The sequence below is a fragment of the Acomys minous genome (genome assembly GCF_964271855.1).
Source record: "Acomys minous genome assembly, chromosome: 11".
Taxonomy (NCBI): domain Eukaryota; kingdom Metazoa; phylum Chordata; class Mammalia; order Rodentia; family Muridae; genus Acomys; species Acomys minous.
The window spans coordinates 72,179,753-72,197,897 of record NC_140492.1 but is presented as its reverse complement, the minus strand read 5'-3'; the positions used below and the strand labels follow the sequence as shown (position 1 = coordinate 72,197,897).

General features: G+C 42.8%; 1 protein-coding gene and 1 pseudogene across 5 annotated transcripts in view; one reads left to right on the top strand and one right to left on the bottom strand.

Annotated features, from left to right (window-relative positions):
* Nucleotides 1-8,375, top strand: part of HIRA (histone cell cycle regulator) — an 80,639-nt gene extending 72,264 nt beyond the window's left edge. For all 4 annotated transcript variants that reach the window (XM_084802420.1, XM_084802422.1, XM_084802421.1 and 1 more), the window contains one exon: nucleotides 7,500-8,375. In XM_084802420.1, the coding sequence (XP_084658546.1) occupies nucleotides 7,500-7,616 (117 nt within the window). In that variant the 3' untranslated portion in view covers nucleotides 7,617-8,375. The remainder of the gene's footprint in view (nucleotides 1-7,499) is intronic.
* On the bottom strand, nucleotides 5,102-5,928 carry LOC311609388 (peptidyl-prolyl cis-trans isomerase NIMA-interacting 4-like; annotated as a pseudogene). Its single transcript has one exon. The product of its transcript is annotated as a peptidyl-prolyl cis-trans isomerase NIMA-interacting 4-like (transcript).
* Nucleotides 8,376-18,145: the final 9,770 nt, after the last annotated feature.

Below are 18,145 nucleotides of genomic sequence, written 5' to 3'. Positions count from 1 at the left end.
GCAAATAAAGATTCTTTGACTGCTTTTCTTATTTGTATCCCTTTTATTTCCTCTTTGTCTTATTGGTCTAGCTACGACTTCAAGCACTGGATTGAGTAGGAGTGAAGAGATTAGACACTCTTGCATTGCTCGTGGTCAGATTGGGGATGTTTTGAGTTTTTTTTTTCTCATTTAGTATGATATTGGCTTTTATATATAGCTTTTAATATGGTGAAATATGCTCCCTCTACTCTTATCATATAGCTATGTTGGATTTTGTTAATCTTTTTCTATGTCTATTGAAATGATTTCTGTCTTTAGTCTATTTGATGGGTATTATTTGTTGATTTATGGTTTTTGAATTATCTCTGCCTATCTGGAATGCCACCATCTTGGTCATGATGTCCGTTCTTCTTGGCTGGAAATTAAATTTATTTTGCAAGTATTCATTGAAGTTCCCCCCCTCCCCCATCAGTCATTGGGAAGATCATCTTTGACTTTCTTTTGCTATGTTTTTTTCTGGCTTTGGGATCAGGATAACATTGGCTCTATTAAAACAGTTTGGGAGGGCTGGAGAGATGGCTCAGTGGTTTAGAGCATTGACTGCTTTCCCAAAGATCCTGAGTTCAAGTCCCAGCAACCACGTAGTGGCTCACAACTGTCTGTAATGTAATCTGATGCCCTCTTCTGGCCTGCGGGTGCATATGCAGACAGAGCACTATATACATAATGATAAATAAATAAACTTAAAAAAAAAAACAACCAGTTTGGGAGCCTTGCTTCCTTTTCTGGTTCATGCAGTGATTTTAGTAGTGCTGGTGTCAGTTCTTCAGAGCTCTGGGACTTGGCGTTTTTAGTCGGGAGACCATTACTGCTTCAGTTTTGCTGCAGGAATCTCTTATAAATCTGATAGTAGTCCAACTGTATCTTTTGACTGAGGACAGGACTTTGAGCTAGGAGATATTCTTCTGATAGAGGGTAAAACACCAAAATTTTGCTGGGTGTCTGTGAGTCTAGCTGTGTCTCATCATCAGAGCAGGTGGTAGTGGCTTTCAGTTTATGTAAAACATCTCTTTGTAACAGGGTAGGGACAGTTAGGCAGGACCAAGAACTGTGTACTCTTCCCTTTCCTAGGTTGATGGAACAAGTGCTGGTCCAGGGGTAGGAGGCTGTTTTTTTCTACTGCCCTTGGCTTGCAATCTTTTGTTCAGCTAATTGGCCTATAGGACAGAATATGTTTTCCCAGTATTAAGTCAGTTGCTTTACCCACACCTTGAAGAGTGCTGGGTTGGTTTATTATCTGGGTTTTCTCACAGGACCACTATTTTCTTACTATGGCCTTGGTAAGTCTCTTGTTCATCTGGCTCTTTGATAGGTTCTCTGTTGTTAACAACTTTTGAGGTACCGTCAACACAGGGACCTGTTCACACTGCAAATCCCTTCAGCTTTTGTAGCTTCTTGCTAGTATCTGGGTGATGTTGAGTTCTCTGGATGCTTGTTCTCCAGTGCATCTTGACCTATGGACATAGAGATATGGTTAGCCTCTAGGAATGCCACAGGATGTTTTGAGGTGCCCTGTATGATCTCAGTTATCTTGATAGGTTTGTGGGCTTCCTTGCTGCTGCTTCCTTACCTTGGTTGCTGTTGGCACCCCAGTAGGGTTGGGTAGTCAGCTAAGTGTTATCAGCCTGAGATCCCCTGGCTGGACCCCCAACTGCTGTCTTAGTTTCTAGCCTCGTGTGGCTAGTAACTGTTGGGAATCATCCCAGGTGGGCTGGGATGAGAGAGATGAGTGCCTGTGGTTTCTCAGAGAAAGAGGGGCAAGACAGATCTACAGGTCATTATCAGAGAGGGAAACATAAACAGGGGATGGGCTTCTTGCTCAGCTCCTTTGGCTTAAAAGGAGTCTAGGAGGATGGTGAGAGCTGTCAGGGTCTGGGTTGTGTTGGGAGTCCAGAGAATTGGAGCCACTGTGGGTCAGTGGGGGGACATAAACTTGGGGGAAGCCTCTGTACAGGAAGGAGATTTAGAGTTTGGTTTGTTCTTGTTTTACACAATGCATTATTTGGTTGATTGTTTACCTAAGGTCTCTTGAGTTTTCATTTTGAGTACTTAGAGATATAAATTTCACTCTTAGGACTGTCGTCGTTGTATTCCATAAATTTTATAAGTTGTATGTTCATCTTAATTCATTTCTAGGATTTAAAAAAGTTCTATCTTGAGTTGGCCTGTCCACTGTTCAAGCATGCTGTCTAATCTTCTTCAGTCTGTACCTTTTATTAATTTGTAGTCTTACTCAGTTTTGCTCAGAGTATAGGAATTCTTTGAGTTTTCCTATATTTGTTGAGACGTGCTTTGTATTCTAATGTGTGCCCTGCTGTAGAAAACGTTCTGTGGGCTGCTGAGAAGGATTAGTATCCTTTAATGTAGGGGACAGCCCTGGTCCTGTAGACGACTTTGAGGTGCATTTAATTCCAGTGTTTGTCCTTGGTTTTTTTTTCCCTCCCTCCCTCCTTCCTTCCTTCCTTCCTTCCTTCCTTCCTTCCTTCCTGGTTGACCCGTATAATGATGGGAGTAGGGGATTGAAGTCATTGGCTGTCATTGCTTTGGAACTACTTCGTGGCTTTGTACCCAGTAGTATGTTAAGAAACTAAGTGAGCCTGTGTTGTATGACTTTATTTAGAGCTGTAATTTTCTCTTGGTAAATTGCTCCTTTGATCAGTATGAAATGACCCCTCCCCCTTAAAAAAGTCTACTAGATGAGATTTAAAGTCAGTTTTGTGGGATATTAGAGTAACGTGCATGCTCGTTTTTGTTGTTTTGTTTTGTTTTTGGTAACATTTGCTTGGAAAACCTTTTTTCTATTTTATTACTCTAAGGTGGTGCCTGTCTTTGATGGTGAACTTGTTTCTTAGAGGCAGCAAAAGGAAGGATCTTTTTTCTTCTCTTTCTCTCTCTCTCTCTCTCTCTCTCTCTCTCTCTTTCTCTCTCTCTGTCTGTCTCTCTCTCTCTCTCTCCCCCTTTCACTTGCCTTTCCTTCCATCTCTCTCTTTTTTTTCCCTGAGATAGTGTTTCTCTGTATAGACGAGGCTAGCCTTAAACTCAGAGATTGCCTGCCTCTGCCTCCTGAGTGCTGGCATTAAAGGTGGATGCCACCATCCCTGGTATTAAAGGTGGGTGCCACCATCCCTGGCAGGATCTGGTTTTCTAATCAGTCTATTAGTCTGTATCTTTTTATTGGGAAATTCTAACCATTGACATTCAGAATTATTACTTCAAGATATGTGTTGGTGCTTATTGTTTGGTTGTTTTTGTAGATATGTCTGTATGTGCATGCAGGTGTGCATGGTCTTCTTGATGTGGTTTCCTTTTAAAACTTCTAGTTTTGCTTATTTTTTCCACTATATCCTTTTGTGTATGTTTATCTTCCTCTTTAGTTCAAAGTATTACTTTCAGGATCCTCTGTAAGGCTGACTTGGTGGTTACAAATTCCTTCAGCCTGCTTTTTTACAAACTGATTTATTTTAATATGTGTGCACATGCATGCTTGCTCTTGTGCATGTGCATGCATATAGGATATGTTCATGAATGCATCCTATGTGCATGTCATACATGTGTAGAGCTGGGTGTCATATCTTTTGGAGCTAGAGTTACAGATGGTTGTAGGCACCCAGGGTAGGAACTGAACTTGGGTCCTCTGAAAGATCAGAAACATCAGCCATCTCTCTAGCCCCCTTTAGCCTGCTTTTGTCATGGAGGGTTGTAGAATCATTTGGAACTGTTTTGCCAGGTACAGTAGGTTTGTGTTGTGTTCTTCCTTCTGTCTCTGAGGGTTTCCATTGAGGATGAGTAGCTATTCTGGCCTGACTTTACATGTGACTTGGTCCCTCTCTTTTGGAGTTTGAGCTACTCTTTACTTGTTCCTCCATAAATTTAGCATTTTACCTGTGATGTGATTCTGTTTACCTGGTGTTCTGTGAGTTTATTGTCTGAATGGTATTCTCTTTCTTTACGTTCAGGAAAATTTCTTCTCTGATTCATTGCAAATATCACCTTTTCTTTGGCAAGAAGCTCTTCTCTTTCTTGTATGCCCATGATTCATAAATTTTGATTTTTCTTAGTGTCTCAAAGATCTTGTCATTATCCTTAAACATGCCTTAAAAACAATTTGTATCTTTTTGTTTTTGTTTTTGAGATAGGGTCTTACTGGCTGTCCTGGAACTCACTATGTAGAGCAGGCTGTCCTCAACTCATAGAGAGTCTTCTGCTGCCTCCTGGAATTAAAGGCATGTGCCACCATGCTAGGCGGTGGCTGCTGCTGCTGCAGCTGCTATTTTTTTCTCCTCCTCCTTCTCTTCCTACTTTCTTCAGAAATGGCTTCTCTGTGTAGTTCTGGGCCCAGAACATGCAGTCTTCATACCTCTACCATTCAAATGCTGGCATTACATGTCACCATTTCCAACTATATCTGTTATTTTTATTTAGCTTGTCTGCCAGGACTTTTGTTTTCTACATGGAATAAGGAATCAAATCAATAAGCATTTTGCATTTTCTAGTTCCATGGCTTTCTTTGCTAAACACTTTAGTATAATTTTGAAATCTTTTAATATAATACATTATACATTTTTTTTATCATCTAACTTCTTTTATTTTTCTGAACTAAATCCAATTTGGTTATAATTTCATTTAAAAGATGCTCATTTATAAGAGATTTGTGCATGCAGTTTCATGGTGACATCCATCGGTGTAGAATCTATTTCATTTCTACACTGCTTTTATTAAGTTTAAGGGTAGCCTGGGTTATTTGCAAATAGAGTTGGGGTTCTTCAATAAGGTTGGAAAATACTGATCTTTGGGTATTCCTTAGAGGACATTTTACAAACCTGGTACTTTCTTCGGTAAACAGAGTGTAGCAGGCTGTTGCCCTGGCGCTTTGTTAGTTTTCATAACAACTTTTGTTGTCTTTAGCTCCTACTTCCTCTGTCCATGGTTATGTGTTATTGTCCTTTGCAGACTGCTGGCTATGGAGCCTGGAGTCTCGTACATTCAAGCAAATGCTTTTCCATTGAGCTTGCTTCCTGATCCTAAGAATACTATATAACACATTCAAATTTTAAATAGAACTTTGGGTGTATTTAAAGAAATCTAGATTATAGGATTGAGGCTATAGCTCTGGTGTCATGGTAAATTCCAGTGCATGGGTGACAGCAGCAAGAGGACAATATGTTTAAGGTCATCCTTGGGAACATAGGGGGTTTAAGGCTAGCTTCATTGACTCAGACCCTGTTTCAAAAATAAAATTTAGTGAAATTGGTCTGAAATTCTCTTTTTTTTTTTCAGTCTTTCATGTAATTTTATTTTCTTCCTTCAACCATAATAATCTGATATCCAAATTTTGTCTTAACTGGTGGGTCTGTGTACACAGGCTTATCCGTTCCACTTAACAGGCAAGGCAAATGCTGCTTCTTGAAATGGTCCCACCATGGACCCTCTGGTCATCCAACCCAAGTCACCCCCTTGCCTGGCTTTATCTTCACTGTATTGGGAGGCCACTTCACTGAATCTCATTCTAGACTTTAACTTTTCCATGGCTTCCATGATTTTGCCATGTTTTTCACATAGAATGTGTCTGACCTTTACAGCATTGCCACCACCTTTAGGGCCTTGAGATTTCTTGTCAGCATTGTCACTCCCAGAGGCTGCACCTCCTTTCCCCCTTTTTCCAGAACCACTTTTCCCCTTTGGCTGCATCTCTTAAGCTTGCCATTGAATTCGCAACTGTTGAAATTCTCTTTCTTTGTTGAGTCTTTGTGTGGTTTAGATATCAAGGTGACTGGCTTCTTAGACTGAGTTTTGCAATGTTCCTTCTGTTTCTATTTTGTGGAATAGTTTGACGACTATTGGTATTAGCTATTCTTTGAATGTCTGGTAGAATTCTGTGCTAAAACCATCTGGCCCTGGGCTTCCCCCCCCCCCCCCTTTTTTTTTTTTTTGGGTGGGAGGCTTTAATGACTGCTTCTATTTTGTTGGGGGCTATAGGACTGTTTAAACTGTTTATTTGACCTTGATTTAGCTTGCATAAGTGAAATATACAAAGAAAATTGTCCATTTCTTTTAGATTTTCCAATTTTGTGGAATATAGGCTTTTGAAGCAAGACCTACTGGTTCTTTGGATTTTCTGAATATCTGTTGTTATCTCCCCCTTTTCATTTCTGATTATGTTAATTTGGATACTCTCCCTCTGCCTTTTAGTTAGTTTGGCTAAGAGTTTGTCTCATGTTGATTTTCCTCAATGAACCAGCTCTTAGTTTCATTGCTTCTATGGATTGTTCTCTTTGTTTCTAATTTATTGATTTCAGTCCCGAGTTTGATTTTCTGTCGTCTGCTCTTCTTTGGTGTTTTTGCTTCTTTTTGTTCTAGAGCTTTCAATCTCTTCAGTTTCTTTCTTTTTTTCTTCTCTCCAATTTCTTTATGAAGGTGTTAGTGCTATGAACTTTCCTCTCAGCACTGCTTTCATTGTGTCCCCATAAGTTTGGGTAAGTTGTGTCTTCATTTTCTTTGAATTCTAGGAAGTCTTTAATTTCCTTCTTTCTTTTGTAACTGACCCAGTGCGTATTGAGTAGGGAGTTGTTCAGTTTCCGTAAATTTGTAGACTTTCAGTTGTTTCTGTTGTTGTTGAGTTCCAGTCTTAATCCACGATAGCCTGATGAGATGCAAGGGGTTATTTCAGTCTTCTTGTATTTGTTGAGTTTTGCTTTGTGACCAAGTATATGGTCACTTTTTGAGAAGGTTCCTTGGGGTGCTGAGAAGAATATGTTGTGGGATTTTGTTTATAAGTATGTGCTGGGGATTGAACCTAGGACTCCACATACTCTGTGGTATGTCCTTCACCCAGCACCAGTCATTACTCATGCAGCTTTTCCTCTTCCTACCCCATCAGTTCCTGTGTCTTAGTTGCCTGATCTGACCTGGCCTCTGGCAGCTCCCATTCTCTGCCTCAGTTCTGGGCCCCGTCTGCCCTTGGCATGTGCCTTTTGACTGTCTGGTTTCTGTTGGATACTGTTGTTTGGACTTACTCTATGGCCTGTGTGGCAGAGAGCCTACCTAGTCATAGCTGCTGCCAGCAGGAGCAAGGGAAGAGGCACAGAAAGAATACCAGAAACCATTACTGCCCCTAGGTACCTTAATGACCCAGGATCACCCTGCAGTGCCTGGAACAAGAGAACATTGGTCAGAGGGGCAGTCTAGCTATGCCACCTGCCCTACCCTTATAAGATTAAATCTTTAAGAACCCTACCCAGGAAGTGCAAGGTTAGTGGTGACTCCATCAGCAAATTAGGTCAGGTCAGGACAGAGCCTGCTCTTTCCTCCTTCCCTGTACCACAGTGCGCCTTCTAGCCCCCTTTTCCTCATGTACACTCATCTGGTCCTGCCTTTTAGTTCTCTTTACCTCATCAGTTGCAGAGTCTCTTCCTAGCCAGGAAAGGCACATCCCTCAGCTGTTACTCTTGTGTCCACAGGGTCTGCGGAAGAGGGAGCTGCTGAAGGAACTGCTGCCAGTCATCGGGCAGAATCTTCGATTCCAGCGTCTCTTTACTGAGTGCCAGGAACAGCTGGACATCCTGAGAGACAAGTAGCTTGCCCTGGCTTGCTTGCTCCAGCTGTGGCCCGGGCAAGGCCATACTCTTGCACTGGCAGGTGCCTGGGGCTAGCCCCCACCTGTCAGGGTGGTAGTGGGAAGAGACCTTGGCAGAGGTGTGTTGTCCTGCACCAGCAGCAGCCCGGTTCCCTGGGTGGACATGCCCTGTATCCCAGGCCTGGGGTGACTCCGCAAGGTGGCAGCTTGTCCCTCCATACAGGCCCAGCTGTGGCCCTGGGGCTGGGACTGGAGCTCTGCCTTGCTGCCCTGGGGCCAGCAGGGATCTCTTGAGCCTGTCTCTAGCTCGGCCCCAAAGTAGACACTGGCTCCTGCCACTGCAGGTGCCGTGCTGCTTCAGCTATGACGAATGAGCCATTTGTGAGAGCAAGAGCCTGGGAGCATTAGGGATTATGCAGTCAGCAGATGGACCCTCAAGCCTGTGTAAAAGCAAAGCTGTTCTGACACATGGACTATTTTTGTACTAGAATTTGCTAACTTGGAATATGGAGTTTGTTTTGGTCGATCAGGAAATCCCTATAAGTTACTTGGACGTTGGTCACTTGTAGGAAATTTAAACTCTAATTATGACAGCTACACTGAAAAATAATTGTACTGAAATTAACTTGTCTATCTTCATTTGGTTTAATTTTTAAATGTTTGTAAAAAGAGACACTTTGTGCGGGGGGAGGGGTGGGACAAAGGGTAGGGCAATTTCTTTTCTAAGTGTAAAATAAATGAACATGCATTGGATACCAAACTATCTGCCTTCCTTGCCTTTTCCTTCTAATGTCCAGTCCTCCCTCACCCCGAGTCTTTTTCCTGCTATGGCAGAGGCAACATTGGAGCCTAAAGGATCTTTTGGTGTCATCTTCCTGCCCCCGTTTCCCTGTAGAAGTTCATCTTTGGTGTGTGGGATCACTTATCTGTTGTACAGGAACACCTCAGGTTGGCCTGGGACCAGCAAACAGGCTGCCGGCATGTTACCCCAAGTGAGGCATAAATGACCCTTGGTGCCTCAGCTATTGTGGTCACTCTTGGCTTCAGCATAAAGATACAGCCTTAGAATCCTGAAGAATCATCAGAAGCTTGCTGTGGTACAAACGCCCCTAATGTTAGTATTTGGGGGGCTGAAGCAAGAGGATTGAGCACGTATTCCGGGCCAGCCTAGGCGATGCCAAAACATTTTGTCTTAAAAATAGGGGCGGGGCAGGAAGGAACCACTTATGAGGAAGCTGCAGTTTTCTCAGAAAGCAAGCAAGAGGCCAATCAACAAGCACTGGCAAAGCATGAGAACACACACAGCGTTCTCTGTTACACTTGGACCTGTTATGGATGCCTTGTTAGATCCAGGAGCCCTGGACTTGGAATCCTGAGAAACTGGCCTGACTGCCTCCCTACCTTGATTTCTTCCCACTTGTTTTCTTATGTCACATACCTAGATAAGACCCTGGAACACATGCCTGCTAGACAGACCACATGAAGAGCCAGGCTGTAAGTGGTGACTTCAATTCAAGAAAGGACAACATCTTCAACAAGTGATGCTGCTCAAACTGGATGGCTGCATGTAGAAGAGTGCAAATAGATCCATATTTATCACATTGCACAAAACTCAACTCCAGATGGATCTCAACATAAGAATGTAAACCCGAAATCTGATAGAAGAGAAAGCAGGGAATAGTCTTGAACTCATTGGCAGAGGACAAGTCTTTCTGAATAGAACACTGATAGCACAGGTATTGAGAAGAACAATTAATAAATGAGACCTCATGAAACTGAAAAGCAAAAGCTTTTCCCCATAATTCTGACAAAGATTTTTTACCAATTACACATTCGATAGAGGTTAATATCTAAAATATATAAAGAATTAAAAAACTGGACATCAAGAAAACAAATGATCCAATTAAAAATGAGATCAGAAATAAAGGGTTCTCAAAAGATGAAACACAAATGGCTGAAAAACACTTAGTCAACATCCTTAGGCATTAGGGAAAAATCAAAAGTACATTGAGATTTCATCTTAACATTTATCAGAATGGTCAAGATCAATAGAACAAGTGACAGTTCATGCTGGTGAACATGTGAAGTAAGGGGAACGAACACTCATCTATTGATGGTAGAAGTGCAAACTTGTACAGCCACTATGAAAGTCAGTGTGGCAGTTCCTCAGGAAGCTGGGAATAGATCTACCTCAAGACTCAGCTACCCTTGGACATATACTCAAAAAGACACTTCACTCTACTATAGAGAGACACTTGCTCAACCATGTTCATTGCTACTATATTCATAATAGGAGAAACTGGAATCAGCCTAGATGTCCATCAACAGATGAATGGGTAAAGAAAATATGGTATATTTACATAATCAAATATTGTTTGGCTGTTTAAAAAAATCATGAAATTCACAGGTAAATAGATGGAACTGGTAACCCAGACTCTGATAAGACATGACATACATTATTTTATATGTGGATGTAGGCTTTTAAGCCTTCAGTAGCCATACTACAATCTGTATAACCATTGACCATAAGTTTAGAGTAAGGGACTAGCGGGAGGGAAAGGTTTCTTGAAGGAGAAGTAGAATATATAGTCATACAAGATAGGGGACTGGAACAGGAGGATTAAGTGGAGACAGATTGGTAAGGAAGATTATAAGGGGATACTGGGAGGATTAGCTAACACTAAAGAACAGGGGTTTGTAGAAACTGGGCGGTGGTGGCACATGCCTTTAATCTCATCACTTGGGAGGCAGAGGCAGGTGGATCCCTGTGAGTTCAAGGCCAGCCTGATCTACAAAGTGAGTCCAGGACAGTCATGGCTACACAGATAAAACCTGTCTCAAAAAACCAACCAACCAACCAACCAACCAACCAACCAACCAAAAGAAACCAAATAGAAGCATCGTAGATGGCTCAGAGGTTAAGGCCACTGACTGCTCCTCTAGAGGTCCTGAGTTCAGTTCCCAGCAACCACACGGTGGCTCACAACCATCTATGCCCTCTTCTGGCCTGCAGGTGTACATGCAGGAAGAGCACTGTATAAATAATTATTAATAATATCTTTAAAAAGATATATACATATATATCTAAATGGCATCACCAAATAATGGGAGAGACAAAGGTGCAACTAGACATTTTTTTGCCACCAAATGAAACTGCTAGTGCCAGGAATGGATTACACATAATTGAGTTGTTGGCCAATGGAGCCCCCATTGAAACCCTCACACAACTCAGGTTAATATAAAGACTATTGATTGCTCTCCACAAACTCATAGTAAGGCCCTGTTGCTGGAGACAATACTTGTATATCTCACTGAACACGGGGAAGTTGAGCTGGTAACTAGCTAGAGCCTTTAACCCTACTCACTCCTGTTCATGGTACTGGAAGGTACTCTGCATGCTACTAAAAAAGAAAGGTAAACACCAACTCTGTTATTCTGTTACATCTGCAATGATGACCTGCCTACATGACATACTGGTGCAGTAGTGATATAAACATTGTGGGAGTAACCAACCACTGCCTGGATTTGAGGCCCATCCCATGAGATGAAACCCATCCGTGACACTGCTTGGGTGCCAAGAATCTGAGACAAGACAGGTCATGGACCTAGGGGAAAAACAAATGCTATTGTTCTTCTAAGAAATATAGCAATAAAATGACTCCTAACGACATTTTGGTGTACTTTTAGATCTGTGTCTCATTCAACCATCAGAAAAGCTTCCTCCTGTAAGAGATGAAACCAAATATAGAGATCTTTCCAGGACAATGTGTAGAGATTGAGAGACCTTGAAATACTCTGTCCTAAATGGGATATCCCCACTGTATCCTCCCCTTGGGGCTCATGAAACAATGCAGAAGAGAAGGCAGAAAAATTATAAGAGCCAGTGAGGAGGGAGGACTCAAGGAAAGAGCACCTTCCATCCACAAAAGGACTGACACACATAGGAACTCAGAGACTGGCAAGCATGCTTAGAGCCTTCACAGGCCAAACCAGATAAGGTTCCAGCACTAATGTGGGGAAGTGGACAAGATCTCCCATTCCTAACCATTAAGCTATCTCCAATTGAGTGTTACAAGGTGTATCATTCTTTGCAGAATGTCTGGCTGTGTCTATGTATGTATGTTACCATCTGCTACAAGAGGAGACTTCTCTAATGATGGCTGAGCAAGGCACTGATCTATGAGTTTAGTAAAATGTCATTAAGGTTATCTAGTCTCAGGTTATTGGTCACCCAAGCAGTGTTGGGTATGGGTTCCATCTTGTGGCATGGGTCTTAAGTAAAATCAGATATTGGATGTTTACTCCCACAAGCTTTGTGCCACCATTGCACTAGCATATATTATTGGCAGAACACCATTGTTGATCCAAGGGTTTGTGGCTAGATTGGTGTTTATGTTTCTCTTTTGGTTGCTTGCAAAGTACCTTCCTGTACCAAAAACACTAGGACTTAGTTATGAAGGCTCTATGTAGGAACCAGCTCAGCTCCTCCATGTTTAATGAGTTTGTGTAGGTGTTGTCTTCATCAATGGGGATTAGTTTTATATGTGTAATAATATAAATGCATATGTAAAAAATTAAAAAAAGAGAAAACTTTAGACACTAGGATAGGACTCATTAAGATAGGATAGATAGATAGTAGAATACTTTCTCCGAGATTGTCAAATACATATAGACTAGACATTGACACTTTTACCTGATAATTCCCATAATTATTCTTACTGTATATAGTTTATTTTTTCTTTTTAAAAATATTTACTTATTTATTTTTATGTATACAGTACTCTGCCTGCATGTACTCCTGCAGGCCAGAAGAGGGCACCATATCACATTACAGATGGTTGCGAGTCACCATGTGGTTGCTAGGAACTGAACTCAGGACCTCTGGAAGAGCAGTCAGTATTCTTAACTGCTGAGCCATGTCTCCAGCCCTTGTATATGGTTTATTTTTTTTTTAATAGAAAGGGGGATATATAGTGTATGTAAACATGTTTTTGTTTTAATTCCAAATGTAGAATGTGAAACAGTTATGTGAGCTGTGCAGTGTTTGTCCACTTGAAACAGGCTTGTAAGAGAACACGTGATATTTGTCCACTAGAAGAGGAACTGCCTCTTGACAGGGCATGGGCTTTGCCAACTTATAAACCCAAAAGAGGAGTTCAACCTCTACAGAAGCAGGTTGTCCTTCAATCATAACAGTGAAGGACAACATTCTCTGTGGGTGTGGAGACTGCTATTAGGATTGTTTTTACTTAGGGGGAGTTGTTTATAGTGGTGCCATCTGGGGTTGGAGAAATAGCTCAGCGTTAAGAGCTCCTACTGTCTGTATAGTAATTCTTCCTGTGTATAATCTGTAAATTTGGGTGACAGGAGTGGCATATTTAACAAATTCTTTATGAGCACAAACCTTATTCTGCTAATTAGAACATTTAAAGGCGATTCCAAGATGGTAGTGAGTGGTGTGGACCTTGTTTAGAAGCCAGAGAAATCAAATCTAAAAATTGGACTTATTTCTTAAGCAGGAACACCAAGCTCCCCATCACACTACAGCGGGAGAAACCATAGTGCACAAGGAACAAACTAGGGACAATCTTGTGCACCCCCGAACACAGGAAAAAGCACGGACTCCCAGGGGAGCAGACCATTCGAGGTGGTGGCAGCGATAGTGGTGGTGGCTGTGGCACGAGCAACACCAGCAGCACTAGCTGAGGTAGGCTGGCCATGGGAACAAAACACCTGCAGAGGTAGGTGACTGGTGGAGGGATCTGTGAGACCAGCCGCGAGAAGTGGAAACCAACATGGGCTGCAAGGGACTGTAAGCAGCAGCAGTGGGTGACAGAGAGTGGTCCAGTGCCTTGTCTCAGTGGCAGGCTGCTACCAGCAAGGAGAGAGAGAAGGTCAGACTGCTGGACAGATCAGTGCACCAAAGCACAGTGGCCTGCCTACAGAGCAAAAGATTAACAAAACAGAAGTCACACAGCATCTGACATCCAAATCACAGATCTACTCACAGTCGATCAAGCAGCCAGAGGAACCCTATAAAACCATGGAATCTAGGTGCAGAGCTCAAACAAATATAGATACAGAAAGGCAGAGTATGAGAAGTCAGTATAGGAAACAGCTCCCTATCAAAGGTACTCATCCCTGAGACCACCAGCTCAGAAAGCCCAAGCCCTCTAAGCAGATGCCTAAAGGTAAGAATAAGAGGTCTAATAACAAAAATCAAGACATCACGGCTCCACCAGAAAGCCCAGAAACCAACAGATACCCTATTATAGCAGAGTCACAGGAAAATGACCTCAAAACCATGCTTATACAGCTATTTGAGAAGTATAAAGAGGAAATGAATAGATCCTTCCAAGAATTCCAGGATAACACAAACAAATGAATAGAAGCCATCCCGGAGAAACAAGAAACCACAAGCAAACAGATGAAGGAATTAAATAAAATCAATTCAAGACATGAAAACAGAATTAGACAATATTAAAAAATCACAAATCGAGAAAAACAGTGAAATGGAACAATTAAAAAAGGAAGCAGGAATCCAACAGACAAGTATAACTAACAGAATCCAACACATGGAAGAGAGAATCTCAGGTGCTGAAGATACAATAGAAGAAATTGATACATCTCTCAAAGAAAATCTTAAAACAGAAAAATTGGTGACACAAAGTATCCAAGAAAGCAAGGACACCATGAGAAGGCGTAACCTCAGGATTATAGGAGTAGATGAAAAGGAAGATGCAAAGTCCAAAGGACCAGAAAATGTCTTCAAGAAAATTATAGAAGAAAACTTCCCCAATCTACAGAAAGAGAAACCCTTGAACATACAAGGGGCCTACAGAACACCAATTATGCTAGTTGAGAAGAAATTAAATAGAGAAATAATCAAGCTAACAGAGGTCATGAATCAAATGGACCTAACAGACATTCACAGAACTTTTTACCCAAATAGAAAACAATATACTTTCTTCTCTGCACCACATGTAACCTTTTCCAAAATAGACCATGTAATTGGTCACAAAACAAGCCTCAATAAATACAAAAAATTCAAATAATCCCCTGCATCCTATCAGACCACCATGGCCTAAAGCTGAGCATCAATAACAATAGAAATAACAAAAAGTCTACAAACACATGGAACTGGACAACTGGACCAGGGATGAAATAAAGAAATCAGACTTCCTAGAGTTCAATGACAACGAAGGCACAACATATCTAAACCTTTGGGACACAATGAAAGCAGTGCTAAGAGGAAAATTAATGAGATCCAAGATGGCGGCAAGCTGGGTGGACTTTGTTTAGAAACCGGAGTAATCGAGTCAGAGATTTGGACTGTTTTCTTAACCAGGAACATCAAGTTTCCGACTTCACCACAGCGGGAGAATTCCACTGTTCAACAGAAATAAATTACAGAAATCCTGCACATCCCAGAATGCACGGAGAGCACGGACCAACTGGCAAGGAGCTGCTGCGGTGGCCGCAGCCGCACAAACAGGTAGCCGGGGATACAGGCAAGATCCGCCCGCAGAGGGGTTTGGTACAGTGTCTGGAAGACCTGGACAGTAACAGGACCAGGGGGATCAGAGAGCATGCATCAGGGGGTCCACAGTGAGACCCTGAACCTGCGCAGAGTATGGACCCCCTAGAGAGCAGCGACCACTGCGCCTGCTGACACTGAAACGGGTAGCGCAGATCACTGGCAAGGCCCCGCCTACTGTGGCGATTGCCCGGGAGTTCAGAAGAGTTGGACAGAAATAAGTCTAGGGGGAACAGAGAGCGTGCTTCTAGGGGTTCACAGTGAGACCCTAACCCGTGATGAGCATGGATCCCCTAGAGAGCAGCCGCTGGGCCTGCAGACACTCAAATGGGTAGCGCAGATCGCTGGCAAGGCCCCGCCTACTAAGGCGATTGCCAGGGATTCCGGAAGAGCTGGACAGAAATAGGTCCAGGGGGAACAGAGAGCGTGCTTCTGGGAGTCCACAGTGAGACCCAGAACTGGCGAGCAGCTGCTGCGGCTGCAGACTCTCAAGCGGGTATCCTGGAGTAGGCAAGGTCCCGCCAGCTGAGGTGATTGGCATGGTGCCTGGAAAATCTGGACAATACTAGGCCAGTGGGAACAGAGAGTATTTCTGGGAACCCACAGAAAGTTTCAGAGCCCGTGAAGAGAGCATGGGCTGCCCTGAAGAGCAGCCGCCAGGTCTGCAGCCATCCAAGTGGGTAAACAGAAGCAAAGACAAGGCCCTGCCTACTGAGGTGATTAGCGTGGTGACCCACCTGCAGGTGTGTTTAGCATGGAGTCTGGAAGATCTGGACCATACTAAGTCCAGGGAGATCAGAGAGCGTGTCTCTGGGCTCACCAGTCTGCAAAGAGTCCCAGAGCTCGACAGGAGACCAGGCAGGTGGGGATACACCCACCAGCGGCAGTGCTAAAGCTGCGCTTACAGCTTGTCTGTTTTGTTCTAAGAATTTAGAGGAAGGGTGCACTATTCCCAGCAGTGGGACAGGTGCTTGCCATCATTAACCGGGAGCTTTGTATCTGAGACTGAACTGTGGGCAGTGTATCTCCAGGCTGGATCTACTGGCCCAGAAAAAACACAAGACCACGGGTGGCTCTGATACTAGACCAACCCGCTACTCCCGAGAAAGCCCCAGGGGCCAGTGTCCAGGTGAGCAGGAGTGCAAAACCTAAAACCAGAGCTGACGGTGTTAGCCTCACCTGCGCCCCATGTCTTCCTCTCAGGGGACCAAGCAGCTGTGGATATCCCCCCGCCCCCCGCCGGACACAGCGCAAAAGTGGTACACCCAGATGGTCTAATCTAAGAACCAGGAAGAAGGGTGCACTTTGTCCAACAGCTGAACGGGTTCCTGCCAGTGATAACCAGGAACTTGGTATCTGAGACTGAACTGTGGGCCCTGTAACTCCAGACTGGGGCTACTAGTCTAGGAAAAACACAGGAAAACAGGTGGTTCTAATCTCAGAAAAACCTGCAAGTCCTGAGAAAGCTTCAGAGTCTGGAAACCACTGTAACGTGAACACAAAACCAGAACTCTGAGCCAATGGTGTTTGCATCAATTGCACCCCCTGTCTTCTTCCCTGACCACCTGCGGGCACGCTGGTCCAAGAGGAATGGAGAGCGTAGATCAAGCACACCAGCCCTCGGAGAGACCCAGGACCCACACAAGGTTTCAGGTAGCTGCAAGTCACACCTCCGCCACAGCTTTAAGGCGCGCCTGTGGGAGTGTCACACCTGCCCACCCTCTGTCTCCCTCTCTGGATGCTCGGTGGGCCTTTGGCCCAGGCGGAACAGAGAGGGTGGATCAGGGCCCCAACTTCAGAGACAACAAAATGACTAGAGGTCAACACAAAACCTTAAGCAACAAACCCCCCCAAAATATGGCTTCTCCAGATCCCAACTATCCCAATGAAAACAACCCTAAGAACTCAAACACAATTGAAATGCAAGAAAATGACATCCAATCCATAGTAATGAAGATGGTAATGGAGCAAACAAATAATATCCGAAAACAAATGCAGGAAGATGCAGTCAAACAAATTGAAGACATTAAAAAGGCCTAAAGAGAGGAACTGGAAGAAACTCAAGAAAACACAAACAGCCAGATGAAGGAAATCAATAAAACTGTTCAAGATCTGAAGGTGAAAATGGAAACAATGATAAAAACAGAAGACAGAAGAAAGACAGGAACAAACGAACTTAGAGAAGCACACAAGTAATACAGACCTGAGCTTCTCTAACAGAATTTAAGAGATGGAGAAATGAATCTCGGCAGTAGAAGATTCTATGGTAGAACTTGAAACAAACATTAAAGAAAATGCTAAATCTGAAAAGTCATGACATAAAACATCCAAGAAATAAAGGACACCATGAAAAGACAAAATCTGAAGATAACAGGAGTTGAGGAAAGAGAAGATGTCCAGCACCAAGGACCTGAAAATATCTTCAACAAAATCATAGAAGAAAATCTCCCCAATCTAAGAAAGGAGGTGCAAATAAACGTACAAGAGGCCTTTAGAACACCAAATAGAATAGGCCAGAAAAGAAAATCATCCCGCCACACAATATCAAGACACAATATAATCAAGACACAATAATAATCAAGACACAAAATATACAGAATAAAGAAGAAATATTATAAGCAGCAAGGGAAAAGGGCCAATTAACATTCAATGGCAAACCTATCAGAATTACACCCGACTTCTCAACAGAGACCATAAAAGCCAGAAGGGCCTGGACAGAGGTCCTACAAACTCTAAGAGATCATAGGTTCCAGCCAAGACTACTCTACCCAGCAAAACTCTCAATAAATATTGATGGAAAACAAGATTTTCCATGATAAAAACAAATTCAAACAGTTCCTAACCACTAATCTGGCCTTACAGAAGTTAATAGAAAGAAAACTCCAAACCAAAGAGACAAACTACAACCAAAACTATATGGGATTTAGATAACTATACTGTCGCAAAAACAAGCACATAAGTACTCTACTGCAACCAACATCAAAATCATGAAA